Source organism: Triturus cristatus, chromosome 11, assembly GCF_964204655.1.
Source record: "Triturus cristatus chromosome 11, aTriCri1.1, whole genome shotgun sequence".
In the NCBI taxonomy this organism is placed as follows: domain Eukaryota; kingdom Metazoa; phylum Chordata; class Amphibia; order Caudata; family Salamandridae; genus Triturus; species Triturus cristatus.
Window position 1 is genome coordinate 1,052,787,435 of NC_140594.1, and position 26,336 is coordinate 1,052,813,770.

Genomic DNA, 26,336 nt, shown 5'->3' on the forward strand with positions numbered 1-26,336 from the left:
ATTTTGGAACACTGTATCCTTTCAACGTTGAACAAAACCAAACAGCTAATACATAGGACTTTTGTCCTACTCAGCTATGGCGTATATAATCTCTACCCAATCCAGACGTCTAAGTGGAGTTTTATGAGTAGGGGTCTCTGAGAAAAGCATGACTGAGTTACTTCAGTATCTAGCGGTAAATTAGTGCCTTATCAAACCGTTGGGCGCCATGTAGTGTAGTTCCTATCTCCCTGATAGGCTCTGCGCATTGGAATAACATACACTATAGATTTGACATAGGACTAAGGTCAGTATGTCTCTATTGAGTATATTAAACTTAACTACTTGTGTGTGCCAGCTAACTTAGAGGTCACTAGAAACTTCTCGAATATACAAGAAGGGATTAACCCCTTCGATGCTCATGACGGAACGGTTCCATCATGAGCATCGGTTGAGCTGTGCTCATGACGGAACCGTTCCGTCATGGCCCCGCCCGCGCTAGAACCCTTCAGCACCGCGGGGGAATCCGCGCAGCGCTGAAGGGGTTAATCTCTGACAACCACATAAACATGACAACTTTGTTTCCCTTTAGAATCGGAACAGTCTCAGAATCGTGGAAACAATAGATAACAGTTTTACTCAGTCAATCGTGCATGCTTCATTTCTACAGAGTTGCACAGAAATAGAGAGACAGGCGTTTTCAATAAAAAGGGTTTATTGAACAGTCTTATTTCTCGTGCAAGAGATATGAATTGCTACAATCGTAAGACAGACTGCGATGTACAATATGTACGAGGTTAGCAGTAAGATAAAATAATACTGCAATAGCATGGTTTGTAGCTATGACATATATTAATCAAAATACATACATAAATAACATAATGCTAAAATGTGATACTCATCTGATGCTTCTAAATTATTCTACCCCAGTGTACCTGACCTAAGTGCAGTATGAGGTTTGAAGTAGGTGCTGTTTCTAAAGTATAGCTAGCTATATTTTTCTAATTCTGTGTTTATTTGCAGATATTCACTAACATTTGAGCTGAACTGTAATTGAACCCTTTGCTTGCAAAAAGCTTTGTTAATTTATGCCTCGGGCAGTTATATCCATTACCAGGAATGCCGACTTTGTCTTTAAAATTTATGGCCAGAATGACATTATAATTCTTATTCTTAAGAAGGCCCACACAAGAGTCTGATTCTGTCTTCATTAAAAATGTTGTTAGAAGCTTTAGAATTATGATTTTTTTTTTTAAACTTATTTTTATTGCCATTTTCACATTTCATATATTGTACATCATACATATTCTTCAAGTGGTCGTATCCGATCATATATCCTGTAAGGTTACTCAACAATTGTATTGATTGATGATTCGTTACCAAGAGGCCTAAACAGTGTATACAATCATCGTGACGTTCATAGCCTACAATCTCAGGTTCCATATATGGCAAAGGAACTGGGGTTCAACAGAGGTGTAAACTAGGGGAGGAATATGGGAGAATATATCCAATTGCACTAGGGGGGGAATGCAGCGTCGTGATGGTGAGGTACCTCTAATACCATGTGTGCCTATCCTGGTCGTTGCGACCGAAAATCGTAATAGTGCGCCTGGAGCTAGGGTCCGTCAAGGTCTCGCACGGCTGGGAGCCTACGGGTTCAGGTGGGCAGAGCCTGTGATTGTGTATTCCGGATTAGTTGTGTAGATGCGTCATCTGGCGGGTCCGCCCCCGGGGAGAGCTGCCTAAACTGGTATAGTAACATGGCCCATTCCATTGATATAGGGTGCTTGCGGGTCCCTTTCACCTCCTCCTCCCGTAATGTCTCCTCCTCCGCCGCCGCCCATTTGAGTGTAGCTCCCACCCACGCTGCCACCGGAGGGCCGATGGGGGAACGCCAATGCATGGCTATGCTGCGTTTGGCCAAGAGCACCGCTAAGGAGAGGAAGCGAGTCTGCACCCTGTGTTGCTTACTGATGCGAAAGATGCCTATGGCGCTGGCCTCCCAAGTGTTCATGCAGGTTAGCCCAGTGAGGGTACCCAAAGCGGTGTGAATGTGATGCCAGAAGATTTGAATGACGGAGCAGCTCCAGAACATATGTCGAAAGTCTGCGTTTTGTTCTTGACATCTGGGGCATAGGAACTGAGTGTCAGGGTAGAATCGTTGGAGGCGTGCAGGTGTGAGATAGGCCCTGTGTAGGATATAATATTGGATGTTTTTAAATCGTGCGTTTCTGGAGACTTTCTTAGGGTATCTCAAAGCCTTCTCCCACTCCCCGTCATGAAGCACCCGCCCGATTTCTGCCTCCCAGGTGGCCCGGAGGGTCGCCAATGGTTTATTAGCCAATTCCCGTATGGCTTTGTGAAGCCACGTAGTTAAATGGCGTCCTGCTCCCATATGTAGGATCGTGTGTAGCACTGGGTGTGGGTGTGGTTCCCCGCTACTTAGGTCCTGATGTGGCCGGTAGCTGTCTAGGAGTTGGCGGTGGAGCAGAAACTGCCCTGGGGGAAGCCCGTATTCCTCCACCAAACTAAGGAACGGTCTTAGTTGCCCGTCCTCGAAAAGGGACGCTGCCTCTGTTAAGTCACATCCCGTCCATGTGCGAAGCGCGCTATTCGTGTAGTAGTGTTCCCGATTGGGCCATCCTACTAGAGTGAGTAAAGGGGAGTACAACGGGGTCCCCGGGGACATGCGGTGTATCCGCAGCATGCACTTACGTGCGACCAACACCTGTAAGGGGTACGTGGGCTTTGGGCGTGTGCCAGGGAGGAGCAAGCGACGGATCTCCGGAACCGATACCCGTCCCGCGATGGTATGAGTTTCCACAGTGTACCTGTCTGCTGTCCAATGAGACAGCCATTGCAGTTGTGCTGCTAAGAAGTAGGCTTCGAATGATGGGGCTCCCAAGCCACCCTGCGTGGTGGGCAGTTGTAGTTTTGTCAGGGATAGCTAGCTATATTTTAGTTTAGCTAAGACTTGCCAAAAGTTTCTCTAAGTTCTAGTCAGCTCCATACCTGAGAATGAGAGAGGTTGGAATCTCTTTTCTGGACTCGATAGTCTAACCCCCCGCAAGGGAAGTCAGAGAGCACTGGAGCTGGATTCTCTGTGAGGAGGATGACAGCGTCAGGTCAGTGCATCAGGCTGGAACTCGATCTCCTTCCGAACTTGCCATGGCAAACCGTGTAGTCTGGGTTGGATCGAATCCTCCGGGAACCACAATTTGCCAAGGCAAGTGCTGGTATATTTATACCTTGAAGCTGTCTAGGAATGCCAGTATTGACGTAAAAGTCGGGCAGAGGAACGTCATGAATGAACCCCTAAGGAATAGATGTTCATGAATACTTAATGAGTTCTTGGAGAAATCAATATTCAAGCTGGGGGAAATTCCTTAAGGCTTAAGGTTCTGGTTTTCCTAGAAATCGTTGTGACGTGGATGGACGGATGTAGGTGGCCATGCCTGTATTTGGTTTGTACGGACAATGTCTAAATAAGGGGCGGATTTCTATGTCCAAATAAGGGCAATGTGAATTGTACCTATATAAGGGCATAAATCGGGATACCTGTAAACGGAATCTAAATCTACACACAACAAGATGGGTGGGAGACTGTTCTTTCATCTCAATCACAGAAGATGTGTGGCAATCTTTCCTTTTTTGTCACTGCTTGGGAGTCTATAACGTTGAACAAACGAGTGATGCAAAGAGTTTGCTCATGCCATACTTTGTTCAAAGACCTCCTGTCTGCCCATCCATTAAGAAACATCATCTTTAACTGTGGGAGCTAAAACAAGAAATTCTCCTTCTTCTCCTCAAGAGAACGTTAGAAAGTGCCACCAAATCCCAAAGAAATCAGATGTTTTCCAGATTCTTCAAATATAAAAAAAGGAGACTGTGGAGGCTGAATTTGGACCTCAGACAGTTGAACAAGTATTCGAAAAAAACGATGTTTTAGAATGATAAATGTGCCGGAGGTCCTCTTGATGATCCAAAAAGGCAATTTCACAGCATCCTTAAACCTTAAGGACCAATACTTCCATATGACCATCCATCATAAGCTCATAAGCACATGAGATACCTCTGCCTTTTGGTACTAGGACAACACTACCAATTCAAGGTATTTACTTTTGGACTCAAATCGGTACCTTGAGGGCCTCATTTACTCTAAATTTATGTAGCCCTGCAAGCCATTTTGCTGCACACACTGCGTCATTTTAAAAGCACAGGGATGTGTCATATTAACAACAATACAACACATTTGTGTGTTTTCCCAGCGCTGGCACACAGTTTGCTCCCATGTGTTAGCGCAGGCACCCTTGCGACATTTGGAAGGGGGCCTGTGTTGTGGGGATGATTGTTTTTGTGCAGGAAGTAACACCTTCCTGCACAAAAGCAATCATTGATGGCATTTTCTATTCTGCAGTACGCATAGAAAGACGAAAAAACGAGGATAAATTAAAGTATTTCTCCTCTTTGCGCCACTCCTATGCCTCCCCTGGGGAGCCGTAGGATTCTGGTGCATTCCCAGCTTTACAAAATGCTGTAAATATGGGAATGTGTCAGTAACACCCACAGCAACACCCATGGAACGCCTCATTCATGCAGAGTAATACTTGAAAGGGGCTCATATTTACAAGGCCCTGAAAAGTCACGCTGGGTGACTTTATTAGGCCTTGTAAATATGAGCAAACCCACCGCGCCACCAGTGCGTTAAAAACTAAATGTAACACTAATAAAAAATTGGTTACATGAAATAACCACTCGGTTCACGTAATACAAGCTGTGCTAGTTATGGTTGTATGTAATATATAACTTCTATGTTCGTATTGTTATACAAGAGATACAGAAAATTAGACGCAGCTATAATTAAAAGAAGAAAATCGAAGACTTAAAGAAAAATTAATAAATAATACGAAACAAATAAGAAAATGAAAAAAGAACCACCTCGGGGTCAAGGAGTACTATTGGTATATGTGAGCGTGGTGGGTGATGAAGGACAGTAGACGAGGCCTTGTGTGAGAAACTTACGAACCCTTTTGACCAGTGTGATAGAGCGAGTTTATCAGGGTGGTTTAATTGCTGGAGAGGCGGAGTCTAAAGATTCCCACATTTTCCTATGTCTAGTTTGCCATGGGGAGAGTTGGACCTGTACTGTCTAATGCACAATTTTCATAGTGGTTTTGTTTCTTTGTACTGTTTTGCCAAAACCAATAAAACTATTTGAAATACAAAAAAAAACAAAATGTGACTCACCAGCTGTGCAATGGGCTTGTAAATGAGGCCCTGAATTTTTACCAAGTGCTTTGCGCTAGTCTCAGCCTTCCCCAGCCAGGACAAAAAATCTGCCAGCAGTGAAAATGCTTACAGTCAGACAGTACAAGTCTCTGTTAGGCCTAATATCATCATGTATAGGCCTCATTCCTTTTCTCAAGACTGCGAATAGGACTCGTCCACAAGAACTGGACACGCAATTGAAGCAAATTGAAAGCTCATGGATGACACTGTCCAAATCACTAGAAGACTGTAACACATTTTTGAGGTGGAGATTCCCAACAAATCTAAGAACAGGTCTTTCTTTCCATGCTTTAACAAGAAGGATTGTACTTACAATGGATGCGTCTATGGACTGCTGTGGAGCTCACCTTCAAGAACTTTCAACCACAAGCCTGTGGTCAGATGAAAAAATAATGGTTCACATCAATGTGATGGATGGATAGATAGATAGATAGATAGATAGATAGATAGATAGATAGATAGATAGATAGATAGATAGATAGATAGATAGATAGATAGATAGATAGATAGATAGATAGATAGATAGATAGATAGATAGATAGATAGATAGATAGATAGATAGATAGACAGGCATACATGTTTTATTTAGCACAATTAGTACAAATTATTGCTGTGGTCGGTTCAGAACGTTACCACTAAGAAAACATAAGATAATGACATTAAGAAAAATTTGCACTGTACAGTAAGGAGCAGAAGCTATAGGAAACCCCAGTTTGGTGCAGCTAATGGGGGATGATAAATTTAGTGAGACATAAAAACATGGTATCTCCTAAGAAAATAAAGCTTTTAGTTAATAAAATCATTAAAAACCCTGTTTTTCACAATTGAGTATCCTAATTATGTGGAATCACCAAAGGCTCTGAGCTTGAAACCTGCTTCCTTGTTGTGTTCTGCCTTGTGGGGTTTCTGCATCAACTGGGGTTATCATATAGTGGACAGATCCGAAGAAAAGGACTCAAAAAGGAGGGGGTGAGAATTCATAAGCAAATATGAAAAAGCATTTTAAAATATGATGATCCATTTTTAAATTGAATGTTAAGCACCATTGTGTTCAAATACAATCGCATCTCTAACCATGAAAGGACCTAACAGGAAGCAAATAAATTGCAGACCCATTAGATGAGTAGTTTGTAGTAATGGAGTGGAGACCAAGTCAAATTTGACTGGAGGGTGTCACCCAAATGGCGAAGATTTAGATGTTGAAGACAGTGCCACACTAATTAAGCGCCTGACTGGGTCATACACAGTTAATCATTCCACTGATCATTGCTGGACTGTATGTTGAGAATTCTAAACATTGGCCGCAGCCAACATTTTCTGTGAGGGTATATGTTTTCAAAGATACAGACGATGTGAACTAATGATTCTGTTGGAAAATTACATAGACTGCGTGCATGCTTCATAGATCCCTTCAGCCTACCATATCTGAAGCCTTTTAACGGAATCAGACCAAATCGTAGTCGCATCAGCTGGTGTAGGTAGTTAAGGGGGTCATAGATTTTAAGTGCCCAACTGCCATGTGAGCATTTTGCCAACTCCTCTACATCAGCCAGGGCAAGGATGATTTTTGCCTGCTTGGAGAGTGCCCTCGCCAGCAAGTTAGGAGGTAAAGAAGCTCTCCCAGAGATCTGCCGCATCCAAACAGCATAGTTCCTTGCTTGAGGCAAATATTCCAGGCTGAGCCATCATGCAATATTTCCCATCATATGAGCCTCTTAAGTAACCCATCAAGGGTAGTCTTCACCTTGCCACAGTAAGATAACAGTCTGGCTATGAGCATAATTACTTGTTTTAGAAGATTGAATTCTAATCAGATTTGAGCTAACCCGGTGAAAGAAGGCAGATGGAATATTTGTTCACATCAATGTGCTGGAGCTCCAGGACATACAATTATGCCTTCAAGCCTTTCTCCCAAGAATAGCAGGTCAAGTAGTTTTACTTAGAACAAACAACACAACATCCTTGTCCAAAATACCCAAACAGGGGGGAATGCTGTTTCGACCTCTCTCAGAGGAGGCTCAGTTGCTATGAAACTGGCCCATTGTTCATGAGATTAACATTGTCGTGGAACACTTGCCAGGTCACTAAACCTATCAAGTGGATGCCATCAGTTTTCAGACTGCCACAAGTGAGAACTAGCCCAGACCAAGTGGATTTCATATTCTGACAATGGGGTCAACTAGTGAGCCATCTCTTCGGCACACTGAGCAACAATAAATGGAAGTACTTTGAAAGCAGATTCTGACATCCAGAGACAATGGGCTTTCATGCATTTGGCCTAAAATGTTTGCTTATGGCTTTCCCTCATTTCCCCTGATCCCCAGATTGTTGAAGAAGGCGAAGCAGGATCATTAACCCCTGATAAAGATTGCTTCGGTGTGTCCATGGCAATAGTGATCCTTCAAACTCCTGCAGCTGTCTGTACTTCCAGCCATTTATTTAAATGTTCACCCCAGTTGCTACTCCAGGCATCACAGAGAGATACTTCATCATGATCCCAAGCTGCTGAACCTGACAGCATGGTCTCTGACAACCTAGATTTTGGCCATCAGGATCTACCGTAAGATTATAGAAACGTCGTAGCACAGGTGCATGCTTTATCAACTACAAAAACCTACAACGCAAATTGTAAGCCTTTCTGTGTCTGGTGCAAGAGCAAGGACATTTCAATGCTCCCATACTTGTTGAATCCGGCCAAGAGTGGACTCAAATATTACAATTTAAGAAGGGCCTTTTCAGGTAATTTGCTGCCTGTACAACGCCCTCCAGTTCCCTGGAAGCTTAATACTGTCTTCAGCCAGTTAATGCTATCTCCATTTGAACCAATACACAAGGCACATTTAGAATTTATCAAAAGAAAGATAGCTCTTCTTCCAGCATTAACATATCAAGGAGAGCAGGGGAAATGCGAAAATTTACCATCAATGAACATTTACTCCACTTCACTTAAGGACAGGGTCATATTAAGAACCAATCCCCGATTTATGTTGAAAGTTCCTACTGATGTTCAATTGGATAAGCCAGTCATTCTCTGATCTTTCTTCCCAAACTCAGCTACATCAGCAGGCATATCACTACATTCATTAGACGTATATAGATGCTTCAGGTTCTACATTGAGAATACAAAGGGCATACACTTGTCAGACAGCCAGTGAGAGGTTGACCTCTGTCCAAACATATGTTTTCTGTCATACCAAGTCCAAATGTCCACTCCTGGGGAGAATGAAGGTGCATTCCACCAGGAGCATGGCATCAACTGTAGCACTCTATGCTGATCTGCTCTTGTGAGACATCTGCCATGTAGTCACTTGGAAGAGCATTGCACTCATTCACAAAGCATTATTGTCTCAACATGAATGCAGAAGCCAATGTTGCACTGGGACAGGAAGTCCTCAGAAACATGTTTTGGTAAAGGTGAACCTACTTCCTGTGTTTGTGTTTTATTGTATGCTGCTTGCTATTATGATTTAAGCATGTGAATATTTGAAAGATACAATGTTGGAGAATAAATTAGCTACTTACCTGTAACTTCAGTTGTCCAACATTGGAATCTTTCCCACTCTATGCGTGGCGCCATAATAGGGCTGGCATTCTCAGCATCTTCCTCTTTGCTTCCTTCTCAACTTAGTCCAGGGTGTCTGGGGTTAGAGATCTCTGCCTGGTTTGAATCTCCTTCATACGCTATAGTATTTTCCCCTGCCAGGCTTGATGGGAACTAGAGCCTTTCCTTGGGAGCGACAGTCTGAGTAAGTAGAAGAAAGGATCCTGTGCCATGCAGATGCTTTAATGTTTTCCCAGAAACAATATTCAGGACCAGGCAAAGAAAAGCCTTTCTTGTCAATTGTTGTAACATGTACCTTAAGGAATGGAAAAGGATTGCAGCTGAGGCGTAGCTTTTAGAATGTCATTCCAAGGTTCCCATCTTTTTTGGAAATACATTAAAAGATAAGCTGCACTTTAAACACTCTTCCTCTTTTTGAGAAATAGTCTTCTGGGTCATATAGATAAATGAACAGAAGCCTTAATTCACACAAAATTACGGACCATGTTTCTGAGTTCCAGGGGAATAGTAACCATCCAAAAAAATAATCTTATTCTATACTAGGGACCAGGTAAATGTTGCCCCATGCTTGCAGGTGGGTGGTTATAATTACAAATGGCAAAGATTGAACTTCAGCCATTTGGGTCTTGGATATGATCAAAAAAGCATACACTGTAAGAGTTCTTGTCCGATCCTCTGAACTGTGGGATCATTCCTACATCATGGCTGAAATGCCCAATCAGGTGGGAACCAATTTGGAAGATCTTCAACCCTGCTGGAGAAAGGGGCAATCATTCCAGTAACAAAGTCAGAAAGAGGAATTGATGTCTTTTCAATCATTTTTCTGATTCAGAAGGTGACAGGGGGTTATCCGTTATCATATGGTGCTAAACCTCAACAAAATGAACACATAGGTGCAAGACATTCCCTTCAAAATTAAGACACTTAAGAGAATCATTTCTCTGATTTCCTAGAATTATTCTTATTCACTGTAGTCTTGAGGCTTCAACAGTTGATTTTCTGGAAATGACCAAGCCGACTCTAAACAGGTTTGGGTTCATCCTGAATGTTCCACAATGTCAAATCAGTCCATCAAAGGGCAGGACCTTTGTAGGAGCCAGATTCAGGACAGACTTGGGCAAAGTCTTTTTTTCCAGAAACAATAGAAATTCGCCTTCAGATACTGCTATCCAGTTCGTTATCCCTCCAGTATGCGTATGCTATGAAGTGGATGGAGGTCGAGGGACACATATGAGCTTGTTTATTTTCCGGTTCAAAGGGTAAAACGTCATTTACGTCAATGACACCTACAGTGGACTGGTCTCCTGTTGCCCAGGCCTTGGAAGCTCTAGTGCCAGTCACTAGAGATAAGGAATGATCTCCAGTGTTGGTTGGAGCCAGTAAATCTCCCCTGAGGGGGGATTTGATGCATCCGGAATCTCTACAGATTTTCATGACAGATGCCTGCACTTTGGGAAGGTGATCTCATTCTTGTCAACACAGATGGTCAGCAAAGGAGAGCTGCTAGCTGCTGTGTTGAGAATATTGCAACATTTCCAGCTAAAAATTACAACAGAAGAACATCCTGGTGGGATCAGAAATCATAGACATGGTAGCATATTTCAAACACCCAGGGGAGCTCTCGTTCCAAGTCCTTGAAGATATTTGCAGTCCATCTAAGTGCCTGGATAGAAACTCCCTTATTGGCTTTGACAGCAGTGGGCAAAGTGGACCAGGAAATTGTTGTATGCATTCCCTTCTCTTCTGCTAATCCAAGACTCCTTTGCAAGATTCAGGAGGAGAGAGCAGAGTTAATGTTGATTGTGCCTTATTGGCCATGTAAATCTCGGTTCCCTCTTCTAAAAACTGTTAATATCCTTCCTCCTCTGATTCTTCTGTGTTTCCATCTCCAATCAGATATTTGACTTTGTCATTACCTCTTAAACTGTCCCAGTCTGCTTTTAGGTTTGTAGTAACCTACACAGTAAAGGCCTGCCTCCACATGTAGCAGAAGCCATTCAGATTTCTAGAAGACCTTCTACTCTATGATCCTGTTCTCTCAGCTGCATTGTGTTCGCTTGCCACTATCTTGCAATTCTTATGGGACGTTTTCATCTTAATATATCATACTAAGTAGTAAAGATTTTTGCAAATTTCATGATTCTTCGCATGATACTGACTTGTTGGTATCTAGGTTAAGAGTGTGGCTCTTTCCAGACCACACACACACATCATATCTCTCAACCTTCGGAACGTTTGATGGTACTCAGATCTCTAAAATTTCTCTGCTTTGAATGCTGAACTCTGTAGACCTCAAGTTTCTTTCCCTCAAGGTGGCATTTCTGCTAGCTATCCCGTCTGCTCAGACGGTATGAGGGCTCTAGGCATTGATGTGCCATCCTTCATTCTTGAGGTTTTATGAGGATGGTGTTGTCACGGCTGTCGGAAACACTGAACCAAGATGGCGGCGCGGGAGTGCGCATGCGCGAGGAAGTCAGGCAGGCTCAAAAGCCTGACTTCCCCCGGACATCGCGCTTTGCGTTCCAGTTTTCCGGACATACCGCTTAGGCCGTCTCCTTCATTCCTGGTGGCATCTCCGGCACTAAGCAAGCCTCGTTGGTGTTTTCTCCGAACCTGTTTCCCCAGGACTCACTCGTACAAGATTCGCCAAGCTCCGGTGATCACTGCTGTCCACTTTCACCCGCATTCTCCTCGCCGGGCAACGGAGGGAGGAGCGATTCCGCGGGCAGGTGAGGCGATGGTTTTGGGTTCCGCCCGTCGGCTGGACTTTACTGTTCCGTCAGCCAGCCAGACTTCTGGCTATGCGCTTCGTTTGTTGGCCGGATTGCCCCTACTTTGTTGTCCTGCAGGTCTGCCCACAGTATTATGCCCAGTTCTCAAAGGTTGTCTGCTGACAAGGTTGTGGACAGTCGGAGTGGGGACTTGGATTGTCAAGCCTAATAAGAGGTGGACTCTGAAGACACAGTAACAGCGTATATACGCTGCCTTTTTTGTTTCTTTTGTGTAATGGATTTATGTAATGGACTTTTGACTTTTGAAATGAAGATATAAAATAGGATTTTCGCAATGATCAAGAGTCTAAAAGGCAAGGGGGTTCCAGAAGGAAGCTATATCCCATGAAGCAGATTCTCAGATCAGTGGTCTAGCCAGAGTGGTAAGCAGCAGTGTTACACATATATGACTCTAGTTGTTTAGTGCTCAATGACCTTAGTATAATTAAGTACTACCCCTGTACTTCTTTTCCACAGCACAGTTTCCTGGACTATACTACCACTTCCCAGGCCCTATTCAGAAGAAGGGAGGATTAAGGTATTATAAAAGGGAGAGTGGTTGCATACAGCTAGATATACATTACCATCTAATACATCCCTTCTTTTCTTCTAGTTTTATTTTAGACGAGAATCCTGTGGAAGGTGAATTGCGTTGAGGTATTTCTCCCCCTTTATTTTTCCTTGTTTTGTCTCCCTTCTTCCCCAATATCACGTTGTTGCTTAGAGTTTGATAGGCACAATAGGTGGTTAGGGGAGGTAGCGGACCTTGTCTTCAGTTCCTGGGCGCTTCTGCAGAAAGACAGGTGAGCCCTGACAGATGTGATTCTAAATCCTGACCCTTCTTTCATCCTTTCACAACTCCAAGGGGACAGTTGTTCCATCATTCTTTCCTTTTTCTGTTGAGGAAGAATTATTGAGTATGCAGGATAATAAAAGAGCTTTGTCAATTTATCTTCGCATGTCCAGTTAATTCAGTATATCTTATTATTTGTCTTTGCGAAGTGTTGAGAAGGTTATGCTTCGACGTCAATAGGAGGAGAAAGGACTTTGATCGGTGCCGACGGCGTCAATGCCGAAGTCGGCTGTTCAAAAACGGATGCTGAAGGTGGAGTCCTCTAAGGGCGGTGCATCTGCACCGAAGTGGAATCAATCAATCAATCAAGCATTTGTAGAGCGCACTGCTCACCCGTGAGGGTCTCAAGGCGCTAAGGAAGAGGTGGGGTGGGTGCTGCTACTGCAACCAGGTCTTGAGAAGTCTCCTGAAGGTCAGCAGGTCCTGGGTCTTTCGCAGGTGGATGGGGAGGATGATCCATATCTTGGCAGCGAGGTGTGAGAATGATTTGCCGCTGGTGGTCGTTCGGGGGATGCGTGGAACGGTGGGTAGGGCGAGGTCAGCGAAGCGAAGCTGGCGGTTCGGGGTGTAGAAGGTGAGTTGTTTGTTGAGGTATGTTGGGCAGGCATTGTGGAGTGCTTTGTGAGCGTGGGTGAGGAGCTTGAAGGTGATCCTCTTGTTGATGGGGAGCCAGTGCAGGTCTCTCAGGTGGGCAGTGATGTGGCTGTGGCGGGGATGTCGAGGATGAGGCGTGCGGAGGCGTTCTGTATGCGTTGAAGTCTTTTCTGGAGTTTGGCTGTGGTTCCCGCGTAGAGGGCGTTGCCGTAGTCCAGCCTGCTGCTGACGAGGGCTTGGGTGACCGTCCTTCTGGTTCCGGTGGGGATCCATCTGTAGATCTTGCAAAGCATGCGGAGGGTGGTGAAGCAGGAGAAGGAGACGGCGTTGACCTGCTGGGTCATTTATAGTGATGAGTCCAGGATGAACCCCAGGTTGCATGTGTGGTTGTGGGTGTCGGTGCAGCTCCCAGAGTGGCTGGCCACCAGGAGTCGCCCTGGTGGCTGAGAGGTCCAGGAGGATGAGGGCTGCAGTTTCTCCGTTGTCCAGCAGGGTCCTGATGTCGTCGGTGGCGGCGATGAGGGCAGTTTCGGTGTTGTGGTTGCTGCGGAATCCGGATTGGGACAAGTCCAGGACAAGTCCAGGGTGTTGTTCTCCTCGAGGAAGCGGGTCAGTTGCCTGTTGACAGTCTTCTCGATGACTTTCGCCGGGAACGGGAGCAGGGAGATGGGCCAGAAGTTCTTGAGGTCCTTTGGGTCTGCCTTGGGTTTCTTGAGTCTGCCAACACCGACCGGTGGTGACCCAAAGACTCACATGGCCCAACCGGCACCGAGGGCGATCCCACCGGCATCGCTCCACTCACCTCCTTGGGGCACTGGGGCGCTCCAGAGGAAGTTGGCGGCCCAAAGATGAGATGTAGTCCGTTATAGTACTCCCTCCTCTAGGCCATCGATGCCCCGGCTCCTGGAAAGACGAGGAGACACGGGACAGAGTCGTGTATGGCCTTTCCCACTGCGAGTGGGAGGAGCCGTTGGAGATGGAGTCTCCACGTGGTGAAGTCGGGGGTGGTGTGACTTCAAGTAACCTGCGCTTACCTTTGGACGCCACTGGAGAGCGACGTCCCCAAGATCGGCTCCTGGAATGGCCCCGTGAACGGACCTCTGTATGAGAAGAAGAAGACCTGAGGCAGTGAAGTCAACAGATGCGCCACCAGTAACTCCATAGGGCGTTCCTTGAGTGCCTTTGGCTTCAGCCTCTGGCATGAGCTGCAATCCTCAGAGTCGTGGGGTTGTCCCATACACCACATACAAACTGAATGTGAGTCTGTAGCCGACATCTGTTGAGTACAAGACCCACAAGACTGAAAGCCTAACGATATGGAAAAAAAGCACACTGTTCCCAACCAACAAAAACTGTTGAAGTCGGTCAGAAAAAGTGGCCTGAGGAACTGCTCATCTTGATTCGCATTGCAGCATGGAAAAGAAGAAACTGACGTCTGGGCGCCGGAGGGGACTTATATGACTCCACTGATGTCACAGCCAGAGTCAACCTCATCACGGAGTCATAAGGCACCATCATCTGGTGCCCAATGGCACTGTTGAAAAAATGTCTGGATCAAGTCTGATACCTGGGGAGAATTCAAAAGTTAAGGAATCTGCAGCTAGACTTTGTCTCTACCGGATAATATGTTACCGAAGGTAAGTAATTTGTTCTTTGAAATCAGTTTCCCAACCAATTGACAATAGAGCAGAAAGAATGCAGTTTGTCATTCAGGTACACTTGCTCCTTACCCTCCCTTCAGGAGATTCTCCAAGTCATTACCTTACTTTCCATTTACTGTGCCACACGTTTCATGTAAGAAAGCACATGTAGAAATGTGGGAGTTGGTGGGAGATGGTGATGCATGAAAAAAAGGGATGACACTGATGCATTGAAGAATTCTTGTACATTGAGGGCTCCAGAGTCTTTTAAAGTGACTGCATATTTTTTAGAGATATTTTCCTTTTTTCTGCGTTCTTTAATGGACATTCCCCACTTAGTTGTACAGGTAGCAGAGCAAGGTCTGAGAGTACCGCAATCACCAAGAAGCTACATTTTCCTATTTCATACATCATATTGTGCGAAGGAAATTATACTTTTTATATTATATTGAACTGTATTTTTAAGCTCTTGCTATCACTTTTCAATAAATGTTACTGTTTTCTTTTAAGATATAGCAGAAAGTCTGCAGACATGCAGAACAAATCGGATTCATCAAGCCCTGAAACAACAAAAAACAAGAACAGGACTTCTAGCCCAAACACTCGACAAAACAGAGGTAATGTTCACGTGTTTTGTATACATTGTAATCCAAATACATTTCAGGGTTATTTGTGTAGATCGTTGCTGAATGTAAGTGATGTTGTCACCCTAGCCATGATAGATGGATGTCAGGTACTAGGGCAAAGTAAAACCAGACTGGCCATTTAGGGCATCACCAGTAAGGCGGCAGTATTTCCCATAGCAGCAGCAATCTTTCTCCATCATGGAATTTTCTTTAAATTCATAAACATCCTTATAGCAGTCTGAATGAAGGATGAGGGCCATTAAGACAAGTAGAGAAATCTAGAACCTGAAACAAGGAAAGAAAACAATGGGCATAATTGAAACACTATTCTGTAGCCTCCATTAGCTTCTTTTTAGGATCCAGAACAGAAAGAAAACATGTAAGGCAGGACACAGAGAGGTCTTCGCAACAGGTAAGAAAACAATTATTATGTCACTTGAGTCAGGAATGCCTTCACACAAAAAGAGCTCCAGCTTGCTGGCAGCAGTCCCAGGGTGAGGAGAGACTTGGGACCAGCAGGCCTGAGTGCAGGACCTGATAATGAAGGAAGGTCTGGGCCTGAGGTAATGTCCGCAGAGTGAAAAGAAGAGATAGGCGTTGGATGAACACAAGTGCAGCATGTGGCCACCGAGAATTCCCCATACTTTTATGGAAGTCTTACTGTGAGACAAAGCAACACTGAAGTAGCAGACATAGACACTGTGAAAGCATTCTAGTAATGAAAATCCTGTAGCTGAGAGGCAGGTCTGGCACAGGTCTGTCCATTTCCAAGAACTTTCCTGACTGGGTAGTTTTGTCGAGGTTGGGGGAAACTGTGGGATGGAGGCCATACCGCTGAGCACTGAGGAAGGGGAGGTGGGTTACCACTGGTGATACTGCTCCAGAGAATTGAGAAGAGGGACGAGAGAGACAATCAGATTAGCCCCACTCAGATAAAGGAAAAAAGGACTATTGTGGTAAGACGAGCTCCTAGCCCTTAACGAAGGTGCCAAGTATCAGGGTCTTGAGAATAAAGAGAAACTGTATGCGATACTAAATACTTCGGGATAAGACTGGTAGGGAAATAAGTAACCACTGATGCCCTTGTAAAAGCCAACAAGCCTAATGAAATTAAATAAAATGCTTGGACAGCACATTGCTTCTTAGGAAAATTGGGGCCTTGAGTATCTCTAGTGTTGGTAGAGGAACATGATCCATTGACAAGCTCCTCACCCTTAGTGTCATCATCTCTCTGAGGGACCTTCATTAACCCCTAGAGAGAGGGGAAGTGTAATATGGTCCAATATTGCCATCAAGTGTTTTTGGATAATCATAAACCACGGAGCTGCTACCTGTGTTTTAGCAAATGTCACCAGAAATTCAAGATGGCAGTATTGGAATATATATATAGCACATGTTAACCTTTATTTGTTTTTCATATTACATAATTATTATGGGACACTGCTGTTTTCTTCAAAGTGTAGCTGACAATGGACACTGATTGGAAATATAATGTTTAGGTTTTGTTTACCTTTAATTAAATTGTGAACAGTGGTGTGGGTCAGTGGATATATGTAATACTATCCGTGTTTAGCATATAATTATGTATTTAGCACATATGCCACATAATTTGAAAATGTCCCAAAAATGTTTCTTGTTCAAATGGATGAAAATGAAACTGCCGGAGAATTTGATGCACAATAGCAGTTTTGTGCTGTATATTTTAGATAACCTTGTTACACAATTTAGTTCTCTCTACTGCATAATGCTGGTAGCTTTGAGAATTGTAAAATATTCTCCCTATTTCACGGATCCCTATGGAATGTGGCTTTTTATACCATCGCATTTTGTGCCATAAAAGCACCTAACATATTTTTATATCATATATATGTATATGTCTATCTATCTCTATCTATCTCTCTATTAACAAACTTGCCTTTAAAAGAAAATACAAACCACTTTTATCGGAGATAGAGTGCAAATGATTTGAGGTAATCAGAACATTAAAAGAGGATGACGCTCTAATCATAAAACCTGCAGGCAAAGGTGGCAACATTGTTTTGATGTCTTAAGATATGTATTTGGAGGAAGCAATTGGCCAACTATGATATTATGAATTTTATGAACTGCACACGTTTTCCAAATTATAATAAGCAGTCAAAGACTAATACACTTAAATGTATGACCAGTACATTTAAGGCATGATGGATCATAAAGAATACAAATACTTAAGACTACCCAATTTTACCTTCCTGTCGAAAATGTGCAAGAGTCCAAGATCATCACCCGAACGTCCTAACGTCTCATCCATTGATAATTTTCTCAAAGCCACCTCTGAATGTGTTGATAATTTTTTACAACCATTTGTACTTTCCCCAATATCATACATATGTGACAGTGCTGATTGTTTGCTCAAGACATGACAAGATGAATACTGGATGATCAATCTTGGTGTGCATTCTTGTATACCATAAATATTAGCATAGGATATTGTGATGGCTTAAAAGCCTTCATATAGATGACATAACAATGTATTACTAAATATTCTTTAATATTGTCTAGAGAATAGCATCTTTATTTTACAAAATATTGTACATAGACAGATCTGTGGTACCGCCATGGGTATAATGCTGGCTCCTAGTTATGCAGATATTCTAATGGAATGGGGGTAAAAAGTGTAGTATAGGTTATTGGCAACACTGAACACATGGAACACATTGTCACTTGGTATTGTTACATAGATTAATTATTTATTTTCTAGTAGACAGCTAATCAAAGGCAAAAAACTACATCAAAACCCTTAAAAACAATACACTATTGAAAATCAGTAGCCTCATAGATAAACTGTAAGCCACTTTTTTTTTTTTAAATTGATGACTATAAACAATGTGATACAAACCAGCAGTTCCACAGGAAAACAGAAAAGAACAGTGTCTTGCACTCATCTGTTTTACGTACAAACTCTCTGGTATGGAGTATTAAGTTTGCTCTATAGATTAGGATCAAGTGTAATTGCAGCATGGAAGTCGATTATGAGAGGGAGGAATCAGAGGCTGTTCAACTGAGCTATCTTGAAGCAGCAAGACCCTCAGCGCCTGTATACCCTCACGGGTGATTAGCTGTGCTTTATAAATCCTGTTGATTGATTGAGATGCATGCAGCGTTTCAAGCAAAAAGAATATCCTGAGAATGGATTGAAAACAGCAAATCACAAAACCAATACCAAAAATAGGAACCAATTATTAATCACCAAGTAAAACAAAAGGGAAGATAGGGTAGAAAGACCTTGGTTAATTATGGACTTCATCACTGAACCACAGCATAGCAAGAAAATGATCACCAAACTTTAGTCTGATCTGATTAAAGTTTCAGTTAAAGGAATGATTGGAGAATACCTAATAATTACATATAGAAAAACCTGCTCTTTGAACAATGAAGTGATACAAAGTAATTTTGGCATGCCATCAGATCAAACGTGGTTATCTTAATCAACATGTTTTATGCCATTCAGGAAATGCAAGGTATATATGAACAGTGCAGAGAAATCTTTTTACAGTGTACTGTATCGAAATAAATAAATCCCTATAAAAACATAAATTAATTGTAAAATAAAATATACTATTTATATTGTTGAATGTCAATATAAACTGGTATGCGGGGAATACGATACTGGATGTGAAGAAACATATTCTAGGATACAAATGCACAGTTAAAAGTTGAGATTTTTCATATCCTGTGGCCCGTCACTTCCATCAAGAAAAGAAGTGTAATCCTAATCATTTGAGGCACTATGGCACCTGCATTCAAATTTTAGAGGAGGCAACAGAGAACTCAAACTTCACAAGAACATCATGTCATTTAGAAGCAAAAAGCACCCAACAGGTTTGAATCTGGGAGAAGATCTAAGTGTACATCTTGGTCACACATATCAAATAGACATTTTTCGCTATAGACAGATTAACCTTTGAATGTTCTAGTTGTCTGGATTGTATGTCTTTCTTAGATGTTGCATTTGCATGGTGAAATAAGCAAAAGACAACCCTGGTTACCTTAATATACACGTAGGACTTGATAGATTTTGTTTCAACTTCACAGGACGCTTTGTTTATAGCATTGAAATATACTACTGAAACACAAATTCTTTGCTCGATCAGTATACACAGTAACGGATGTCCAATATGGAATAATATAAATATGTGTTGTTTTATTGTGCCTGGGGTAAAAAGCATGTTATGAATGTTTAACAGATGCCTCGATCCATTAAAGATAGTAAGAAGGGGCGCGATAGGTAGGTGTTCTAAAGGTTTTCTCATGAAACACTAACTGGAACGGCAATAAAGATAAGTAGAGGGGGGTTGCAGGGGACATATGCTGTCAAGACCGTGACCTATTAGTGCTACGAGAAACACACTTAATGGAGATGCACTGCAAATTCTTGGATGGCGGATATTAATTTAATTGGTACACGCAGGCTTCACGCAAGGCTCTTGATGGTTAGCGATCATAGTTGAAAAAAAATCAGCCCCTTTTGAGGACAATAAAAATGGGTAGTCCCAAACGGATGTTTACAGTGGGGTCCAAAGCAAATGTTGGAGGAGAACTCTTTCTGTATTTAATGTAAATACTCCTCCGTGGTTACAGGCAGGGATCCTAGATAACATTGGCCTGCTGTTGAATCAGACTAACCCCCACGTATTATGGGAGGGGATTCTAATGATGGGATGCCACCAGCACTGGAGAGGTGAGTGAAAAGTATAACAGCATCCCAGACTAACACTCCACTAGCCCAGTTCACCATGGCTCTAGATCTGACTTACATGTGGAGACTGAAGTACAATACGGAACAGCAGCACTGATACCTATCAGGAGCTTATGTAAAACTTTCACGACTAGAAAATCTGTTCATACCAACGGTTGAGACACCCCTAATAAGAGAGATAAAATACTTAGCAAAGGGATATTGGATCATTCCCCTCTCATGATGATTGTTAGGGAAAAGAACAATGTAGATAGGAACACCTGAAAGTTAGATGTTTTGAAACTAAAAGATCACAAACTCATGGCAGGGATCTCGATCGAAGAAATCACATATTTCCAGGCAAAATGGAATTCCAAGGGATCTTTTGGGAGGCATTTAAAGCAGAACTCTGTGATAAAGAACAACATTTGAACAGTCAGAAACCTAAATTTGGATTGAAAACCAAAAGTGATTTCTCTTGAAGAGAGATTTCTACGACTCGAAAAGGGCAGGAGTAATACCTGTCCAGGCTGAGAATGGGACAAAAAAAGCCTAAAAAATGATGAAGTTGTTGGACACAGGGGAAAAAAAAACGTTTGCAAGTGTAAGTGCATTTGCACTGCACATTTGCATATGCACAAATGTACAATTTCTAAAGTAACGCATGCATCAAGGCTTTTCTGTGAGAATATTGTATGAAATTGCTGGTAGTCCGAAATGTACTACAAACACAGCCGTAAGCTAGGAGAAATGTATTTTCTTTTCTTTATATGTGAATTGCGCGCACTATCTCTGGCACAATGGGCAAGATTCTTTGAAAGTCTGAAGTCTTTGCTTATGGTAGGCAAGGAGTGAAGAAAATACTAGTAGCACAAGCTTACTAGGACCTTTATGGGAGCCACATAGGTGATCATCAGAGTGATGCTCCCTTGAAACTGACAAGATCTCTTAGTTGAAAAGAGTCAGTTAGCTGGAATGGAGGATTTAAATGGGGCTATAGATATAACATGGTGGCCATGCACTCTCTGCATGCGTGGGTCACACTTCTAGTTATTATAACTTCTATCTCCAGTGTAGACTTACAGTGAGCTTTGTGTCCACGCCTTACTGGTGATTCAGCGTCTATCTTGAGTATATCTGCTACTGACCACTCAAATTTGCTCTCCGTGCATTCCCCATCACTGTTATCAACCGTCCCGAGATTTGTGCTCAAGACAGAACCACGCGCTTATCAGAGACTGTTTGAGTAAGAGGGGGAAAGAACATTCCAAGATCTTTCCATCTGCGCATTGTCAGGTATCTCACTTAGTCAAAGGGTGGGTGACCTTTAATACCTTTAATGTATTTTAAAATATTATAAATATATATATATACATAGACCTATAACATAAAATATAATAATAAAAACATTATATTATAAAATAAAATACTAAAATATTTATACATTTTTAAACTTACATTTTGCACTCCATTGAGTGCAACAGTAGGAAAATTGTTGAATAGCGTAGGGGTAAATATTTATAATCCCCACTGCAATCAGTGCAACATTAGGGAAAGTTTTGGATAGCGCAGGGGTAAAAATTACTATTCCCACTCCACAGAGTGCAACAGTAGGGAAAGTGTTGGATAGCGAAGGGGAAAGAATTAATATTCTCACTCCAGTGAGTGCAACAGTAGGGAAAGAGTTGGATAGCAAAGGGTAAAATGTACTATTCCCACTCCAGTGAGTGCAACAGTAGGGAAAGTGTTGGATAGCGGAGGGGTAAAAATTACCATTTCCACTCCAGTGAGTGCAACAGTAGGGAAAGTATCGGATATTGGAGGTGTAAAAATTACTATTCACACTCCAGAGAGTGCAACAGTAGGGAAAGTGTTGGATAGCTTAGGGGTAAAAATTACTATTCCCACTCCAGTGAGTGCAACAGTAGGGAAAGTATCGGATATCGAAGAGGATATAATTACTAATCCCACTCCAGAGAGTGCAACAGTAGGGAAAATGTTGGATAGTGGAGGGGTAAAAATTACTATTCCCACTCCAGCAAGTGCAACAGTAGGGAAAGTGTTTGGTAGCGGAGGGGAATAATTTACTATTCCCACTCCAGCAAGTACAAAAGTGTTGGATAGCGGAGGGGGAAAAGTATTGGATAGCGGAGGGGTAGAAATTACTATTCCAATTCCAGTTATTGCAACAGTAGGGAAATTGTTGGATAGCGGAGGGGTAAAAATTACTATTCCAACTCCAGAGAGTGCAACAGTAGGGAAAGTGTTAGATAGAAGAGGGTTAAAATTATTATTGCCCAAAAATTTAAATTAAAATAAAAAACAAACAAAATACCTACTACAATACAAAAATTGTTGATAATACAAAAATAAAAAATATATAAAAGTATAATAAATCACAAAACATAGAAAAAATATTTTAATGTTAAAAATTACTAAAAATTAACTACAAACCTCAATTTGTAGAAGCTACAAAAAACATTTTACAAACAAATGACTATATTTAATATAATTTAATTATTATCAATTAATAATGATTTCATAAAAAATTAATTCACACCATATTCCCCTATAAATTCACAATTAACAAATGTAACAAGTAATTAATTATAATTCTCGGACAATTAATAATTAATAATAAATAAATTACCACAAACAACACTATGAAATCAAAATATAAAATAAATACTAATAAATAAAAATTGTTAATTACTTTCCTCAAATTAAATTACTTCCCACCCTATTCCCCCATAAACCCACAACCCGCTCCTAAAAAAAATAACACAATTTACATAATTAGTTAATTAATGAATTAGTAAAATTTAATAACCAATTAATATTTAATTAATATTAATTTAATTATAAATGCTAATCAATAAAAATGAATAATTACTTTATTATAATTAAATTACTTCCCACCCTATTCCCCTATAAACCCACAACCCGCTCCTAAAAAAAAATAACACAATTTAGATAATTATCAATTAATTAATAAAATGTAATAACCAATTAATAATTAATTCATAAAAATTTAATTAGAAATACTAATACATTAAAATTCTAATTAAATTACTTCCCACCCTATTACCCTATAAACCCACAACCCGCTCCTAAAAAAAGTATAATTTACAGATTTATTAATTAATTAATTAATCAAATTTGATAATCATTTATTTAATTAATAAAAAGATAATTACAAATACTAATACATTAAAACTATTAATTATGTTATTATGTTATTATACTTAAATTACTTCCCACCCTATTCCCCTATAAACCCACAACCCGCCCTTAAAAAATGACAAAATTTACATAATTATCAATTAATTAATTAATAAAAAATAATCATCAATTAATAATTTTTTTTTGTTTTTACTATTAATACTAACAAATAAAAATTATTGATTGCTTTATTATAATTAAATTACTTCCCACCCTATTCCCTTATAAACACACAACCCGCTACAGAACTAAAATACGCAAAATGTAATTGACTTAAAATTAATCACTTCTAAAAATTTCACACATACATACAAAAAACATTAGATTGCATACTTTTTTTTTTTGACAACAAACTTTATTGGCATTTGTAAGGACACCGGGGAATTTGTCCCCATACACGGTACCAAGATGAAGAAAAGAACAGTGAGAAGTGGCATCCTTGTTCAGCCCCCCCCTGGTCTGCAGAACATCAGACCCCCAAACCCTCCCCCCCACCCGCACATCACACCCGCCCACGGTCCAACACAGATATGCAATATTTCCTATCCGCATGAGCTCCATATTCCGATTACTCATCCACAATGCATAGGGCCCGGGGCCCCGAAGGGGGACCCACCGGGGCTCTAATTAGCCTCTCTATTGGGTCCAATGGCACTGCATCCCCCCGCACAGACAACACAATACCCCGATATCGCGCCCATCTCTTCCAGACTTTACCATGCTTACTCGGACAACCCCTTGCCAAGAATACCGCCTCTTCCGCAGACATGCAGCGATCTAGTGCTTTCTTCCAGGCCTGAACCGGGGGCGGGGCAGAAGACTTCCAATGCTGGGCAATATCTCGCTTGGCCAGCGTCAAACCCAAAAACAGGAGGTGTCGCTTATAGATGTTGCCCCCTATCTCCTCGGTACAATGCAACAGTGTTAAGCGGGGATCGGGGGGAAGCTCCCAACCCAGCACCCCCCCCCAGGCAGGACAGAACCGCCGTCCAGAACGGGCGCAGCCGCCCACAGTCCCACACCGTGTGCAAGAATGTACCGTCCCCATCGCCGCAACGGAGACACGTGGGGGACCCAATTAAGTGCATGCGCCAAAGGCGATGCCGGGTGTAATACGCCCTGTGCAGGTATTTGAATTGTATGAAGCGGTATTTGGTGGCCACCGCAGCATATCGCGGACCCGCTATAGCGTCTGCCCAGTCATCCTCTGTGAGCGTGGGGATATCGCGCTGCCACGCCTCCTTGGTATTATCTAGGGTAGTGTTCATGAAGGTTGTCAGAGTCTGATAAATCTGGCGAATTTTGTGATCCCCGAGGTCTCCCATCAACAGTCTACCCTCTAGGGGGTGGAACTCCGGCAGAGTGTCTAGGTGCTGGATGCTAGGTGTGAGGGCATGCCGCAACTGGAGATATTTGTGAAACTGGGATTTATGCAGCTCAAAATCGGCCTGCAGCATCTGAAACGACTTAAGCGACACTCCCTTCATTACATCCCCCAGCGAGGAGATCCCTATCATGTCCCAATAGCGAAAGCCCTCCAGACTTGCCGTCTCCTTGAGCAGGGTACCCTGCCACAATGGGGTGGCCCGCGTAAGCCTGCCGCGCCAGTCAATAGAGATGACCGATTGCCGCCAGATCCGGATCACCGTAGCACACGCAGGGGGCAACCGGTCCAGCGAGGAACGGCTATAAAGAAAATGCAGCAGAGGCTTCTCCGCCAATGCGGCCCGGTCCAATGCGTAGGCTGGATCCGCGGGGGAGGCATACCACCAGTCATTGATGACTAGGAGATGCGCGGCCCTGTAGTATGCCTGAACGTCCACCACCGCTATGCCCCCGCAGTAGGTAGACTGCACACACGTCGCCAAGGCCACCCTCACCGGCCCGCCATGCCAGAGGAATTCATTCAAAAGTGCATTCAGCTGGCGGAACCACGCCTGGGGCACCTGGAAGGGGTAGTGTTGGAGATGGTACAAGAGACGCGGTAATGTCACCATCTTGAAAATGGCCGATCGGCCGTAGAGGGAGAGTGGAAGATGCGACCACACCCTAGTTTCATTGCGGACTTGGGTCAGCAGGGGCGCAATATTCAGAGTCCAAGCAAGATCCGGTGTGCGGGTGACCCGCACTCCTAGGTATTTGATATGGTCCGGGGCCAGCTCTAGTTGAGAGGCCCAAGCCTGGCTTCTCTGGTCACCATACAGGGGAAACAGAGTGGACTTAGCCGGGTTAGCCACGAGGCCCGACGTCTCGCCGAACACCCGCAGAATCTCAAGCACCCGGGGCCCAGAGGCCCACGGGTCCACCATAAAGAAGATGACATCATCGGCATATAGCGCGATACGATCAGAGTGGCCCGAGGGCCAGTCCATACCCCGAAGGACCGGATCGGAGCGGGACCACACCGCCAATGGCTCGATTGCCAACGCGAACAGCAGAGGGGACAGCGGGCACCCCTGCCGCGTCCCCCGCTTGATCGGAAACGAAGGGGAACAGGCGCCCGCCACCCTAACGGACGCCGAGATGTCCGTATACAGCAGACGCGTATAGGCCAAGAATTGGGGCCCCAAGTTTACCGCCCCAAGCAGCTTGAACAGGTAGGTCCAATTAAGGGAGTCGAAGGCTTTATCAATATCCGCCTGGAGCAGAGCGGTGGGCCGATCCACGCGCCCGGCCTCGGCGATGACATTGTGAAGCCGGCGTATATTATGTCGGGTCGACTGATTGGGCATGAACCCGGATTGGTCGGGCCGGACTAGGGTAGAGATGCACGTCCGCAGCCGATCCGCCAGGACCTTCCCTAGCAGTTTCGGCTCAACGTTTAAGAGCGAGATAGGTCGATACGAGCCCGGATCCTCCGGGGGCCTGCCCGGTTTCAGAAAGACTACGATTTCGGCGTGGCGCCAGTCAAGGGGAAGAATGGCGTGGTCCACTGCGTCTGCCAGAGCCGCAAGAAGGTGCGGGCCCAATGTCGTCGCACGAGGCCCGAAAAAATCACCCGGAAAACCGTAGGGTCCGGGGGCCCGGCCCGGACGCAAATTGGTCATCGCGGTGCGAAGCTCATCCAGCGTGATGGGCTCGTC

General features: G+C 43.2%; 1 protein-coding gene across 7 annotated transcripts in view; it reads left to right on the forward strand.

The window, feature by feature from the left end:
• The window catches only part of MCF2L2 (MCF.2 cell line derived transforming sequence-like 2), a 2,345,299-nt gene that overhangs the window by 2,167,325 nt on the left and 151,638 nt on the right, over positions 1–26,336 (forward strand). For all 7 annotated transcript variants that reach the window (XM_085635348.1, XM_085635350.1, XM_085635347.1 and 4 more), the window contains exon 26: positions 15,199–15,305. In XM_085635348.1, coding sequence (XP_085491474.1) covers positions 15,199–15,305 — 107 coding nt within the window. The remainder of the gene's footprint in view (positions 1–15,198; positions 15,306–26,336) is intronic.